The sequence below is a fragment of the Quercus robur genome, chromosome 10, assembly GCF_932294415.1.
Source record: "Quercus robur chromosome 10, dhQueRobu3.1, whole genome shotgun sequence".
Taxonomy (NCBI): Eukaryota; Viridiplantae; Streptophyta; class Magnoliopsida; order Fagales; family Fagaceae; genus Quercus; species Quercus robur.
In genome coordinates, this window is record NC_065543.1 from 33598315 (window position 1) to 33602581 (window position 4267).

At 33.8% G+C, this 4267-nt stretch overlaps 1 protein-coding gene across 2 annotated transcripts; it reads right to left on the reverse strand.

Annotated features, from left to right (window-relative positions):
* Positions 1-952: 952 nt before the first annotated feature.
* On the reverse strand, positions 953-4267 carry LOC126702645 (40S ribosomal protein S7-1-like). Of its 2 annotated transcripts, none has more exons than XM_050401409.1 (6): positions 4121-4267; positions 2864-2959; positions 2685-2758; positions 2470-2590; positions 1564-1746; positions 953-1276 (listed from the first exon to the last, which is right to left on the reverse strand). In XM_050401409.1, the coding sequence occupies exons 2-6, from the start codon at positions 2936-2938 to the stop codon at positions 1157-1159; spliced, it is 573 nt and encodes a 190-aa protein (XP_050257366.1). In that variant the 5' UTR covers positions 2939-2959; positions 4121-4267; the 3' UTR covers positions 953-1156. The 2 variants fall into 2 exon arrangements, with proteins under 2 accessions (XP_050257366.1, XP_050257367.1); XM_050401410.1 differs by lacking the exon at positions 4121-4267 and adding an exon at positions 4067-4089.

The following is a 4267-nucleotide window of genomic DNA, read 5'->3' on the forward strand; positions in this document are numbered from 1 at the left end:
CATACTTTTGGGTTAATGATATCAAGCCGTGACTTTTAAGAATGATTTGAGATTTTACTAGTAAATTGATGATGTGGCAGCATATTATCCATTTATTTTGAAAGAATGGTGGAAATTTAAAGAATTTTACCTTGTAGAATACCCTAAGAACTCTAGAGGATTTAAATTCATCCAGGATAAACTAGGTTTAAATCCTCTAGGATATTCTACCAATAGATTTTTTTTAAATACTAACTATTCTTTTATAATTTAAGAGTTTAGATTGTGCTATGATAGCATTCCACTAACAATGCTCTTTTATATTTTGTTTGCAACATTATTTTGTTATTGGGAAATATCAATCAATGCCCTTAAGGCATTGGTTTAAAAACTATTTTTAGAAATATTTTATCGGAAAAATGACAAAACAATAAATGTTGTTGATAGTTTTTATATTTTTCATGAAAGTAGTGTTAAAACTTTCTTATTTTGGTTAAATATCAATTGTTCTAAGGGTATCGGTTAACATAAACCTTTGTTATTTTAAGAATATTGTTTGTGGAACACTAACATGACAAAATCTAGACCCTTAAATTTTAAAAGAATAGTTAAGATGTAAAGAAATCTATTTGGTAGAAGAATCCGAATAAACTAACCATTAATTAACCTTTACTCAATAAATCTCATGTACATGCGTGTGCATATGCTGATGTGTAAGCTGAAATTTGTCAAACCATGCAAAACAAAAGTGATCCCAACACCTGGGAACTACACATGAAGAAAACTTCAAGGTGTACAAAGGCATTTCCAAGCCAAGCACAATTACTACCAAACTAGGTCCCTTTCGAGTTTCGAGAATTATACAAAAATCATCCAGTCCAGCTGCGAACAAAGCCAGATTGAGCTTCCTACCAAGGCAAAAGTCAAGTTCATATAACAAAAAGGTAGGCAGGTTTCATCATAAACAAAAAAGTGAAGGAAAGTACACTTGCATATAAGAGAATGATTTACATAAAACCACCAAAATTTTGGTCATAACCATAGCACAAAACATAAATCATATCATAACGGTGAAAATAATATCCATCACTAAGGTTTCCTTCTTCTAAGCAAACTCAACAACAAAATTTTGGAAAGTTGAATTCAGAGTTCTTGGTTAACGTTCACAAGTGCCATTCTAGGCCTCTGTTACTTGATACTCAAACACAACATCTTTGCCAGAGAGCTTCTTGTAAACTGCAGCAAAGGAATCCAGCTTGTACTCAGTGTTGTTTCGTTCTTTAGGATCCAAGAAAACCTGTCCACAAAAGCATGATTGTTGGATAAATACTGGAATTAAATGTAAAAAACATATCACCAGTACATTAACCAAGCTGATTGTAACCGTTGCATTAAAATCATATCCCATACTTTCTTTTTTTTGATAAGTAACGAAAACATTAAGATCCCATACTATTCACTTATCTTCTCCAAATCATAATCAAGCCTTATCTTCATATTATAATTTGTTAAAAATTTGTATAAACAACTCCCAACAATAAACCAAAAGAAGTAATTTGCTTGCTATGTGGCTGTAGTGGTCACCTTCATTATCTTGGATCCATCATGTCTATATCTGACACGCTTCCCAACAATCTCAGCAGGCAGTACAATATCCTCCAGCATTGCCTCGTGCACAGCAGTGAGTGTGCGGTTGCGAGGTCGTTGAACAGCAGAACCTTTCTTAGGTGGCCTCAATGTCCTCCGGGTGGCAATCAGGATCACATTCTGCAAGGTTTTAAAGGGAGTAAAATCACTAGAATATCAACACCATTAACCTTAATATATATACTAAAAGGAAAGCATGCGTGCCAGTTTAGTACAGCTTATTTTTCAGTTTTTTGAAAATGGGGTTGTTTGAAAATGTTGTGCTTAGAAAAAAGTGATGTTTAAAAAAGATGTATTTCAAAAAAACGCGGTTTGATAATGGTTCAACATAATTACATGGAAGTCCAACGGCTAGTTAAAATAATATAAACAGAAGAATTTAAAGTGGCTGGCTAAAAATCTGTGAGGAACAAAAGAAAGAGCACACAAGAGAATATAATTAAAAAGGGAGCACAGAGAATGACAAGAAAATAGAAATCTCAAACAATACCGTCAGAAAAAAAGAATTATGATTTGGAAAAAAAAGTTTTTTTATTTTTTTTTAAACTGGTTTGGAGAATTCTCTTGCAACCTATTACAAGGTGATTCAATGACCATCTGCATAAATTTCAATCACATTACCCATTAAGTTATTGACAACAATTAAATTGCTCCTGTGATTAAAAGCACATGGATGGTCATTTAAATTATCATGTTAGTGGGTCAAAGAAATTTCTACCAAACTGGGTTGTTTGTCCTTAACTTCGTATGAATTAAAGTTTCTTCCACAATGGCAATGTGTTGGACCAAAGGCCCAAATGAAATTGTAAGACAACCAAATTATAGAAAGTCATTTTCATTTACCTTTCCGCTGAACTTCTTCTCAAGCTCTCTTACAAGCCTAACATGAATCTTGCGGAAGGCTTTCCTCAATCTATAGGGAGTATGGACAACAACAGTCTTTCTGTCCCCAACATCAATTGGACTATAACAGAAAAGAAAGAATACTAGTCACTTATAAGGCAGAGAACCAAAAGCAAGTGGTTAGAACTACATATGGTGCAATATAAAACACTTACACTGCAGAGTCAATATAGAGATCCTTCAGGTCACTTTGCAGCTCCTGGTTGGTATGTTCCAAATCAAAGAGTGCCTGCAGGGATGATAAATAAAGCGCACAATCAGATGCTAAAACATTTGGAAGGGACTGTCAAGTGCAATAACCTAAGGAAAATCTTATAGAAGCCAGTATAATAACCTCCGCAACCAACTCTTCCGTGCCAGTGAGAGAAGCATCCTCAGCTTTACTGATCTTCCTCCTTGCAGAATACATGTTGACAAACTGGTTTAACAACTGGCACACAAAAGAGTGACGTGCATGAGGGATTTAAAATGTAAGGAAATATATTAACTTAAAATGAAACCTAATAGAATAAAATAAAAGGGACCTTGAAAATATACTTACTTTGGGATAATCTTTGATGAACATAATACATATATATTTCAAGTAAGATAAAGAAAAATAGAAGATAACATATAGCCCGGCAAACCATCACCAGAAATTAATTATGTAAACGACTGCCACTTGTCAATTACCACTAAAATAATTTAAAACAAAGTACTAGTAACTAGTTATTGTCCTACAAAGGCCATCCCTAACACCAAGCATCAGGTTGACAAAACAATGTGGCTTCTTAGCGCTTGTTTGGCACAGTTTTTTTATTTTATTTTATTTTATTTAAAAAAAGAGGTTATTTTCCTAGAAAAAAAATGAAGTTTAAAAAATCTATACTTTGAAAATATACAGTTTGGGGTTAGTTATGACTTATGAAACAGGCACTTAATTAATTCACACCCGCAAAAGGGCAGGCTTTGATTGTATCACTCTCTATGTACATTGTCTGTCTGTACATCATGTATCATATGTTAAATGTGGGCATTGGTGTGAAAGTGTGCACATTGTGGGTTGAAGTAGACCCCAAAAAGTATGAAACAATAATTTCCGGACAAAGATTTGCTCCAAACCAGTTTGGACCTATCTCTTCCTACAAAAGGATGGTCTCTTCAATAGTCACTTAGTAGGTTGTAGGAAGATAGCTCCAAACCCGTCTAGAGCCAAACTTTTTCCAGAAAGTAATGTCACTTTTAAGTTTATCACAACATTGCCATAAGACTGCAATTGTCACAAAACTTATTAACTACTACTTGGGTAACAATAACATCAAAAAAAAAAAAAAAAAAAAAAAAACAAAACAAAACAAAAATCGTATTATGATAATAAAGGCAAAGGCAGAGAATTCAGGGCCAATTCGCAGTTTTTTTTGAGACCCAGTTACGGTGTGAAACTAAAACTGAATCTAAACCCAACAACATAAGATTAAGATTTATGAATGAGAAACACAAGGAATTAAGAGAATTCGTTTCTCGGGAAACAAACAAACAAACATACATGCATACATACAGAGAATAACAAAACTGATTCAGAGATTGTAGATAAATGGGTTTTGAGCCGCACCTGAAGGGTGAGGCGACGATATGAGTGCGAGCGAAATTCCTGAAGCTTAAAACAAAACCTTTTGGATGATAGGAGAGAAAACCCTTTTCCTAGGTTTGGGGTTTATGGATTCTTTTGTGAAATGGGTTTACCTTTGAATTGGGTATT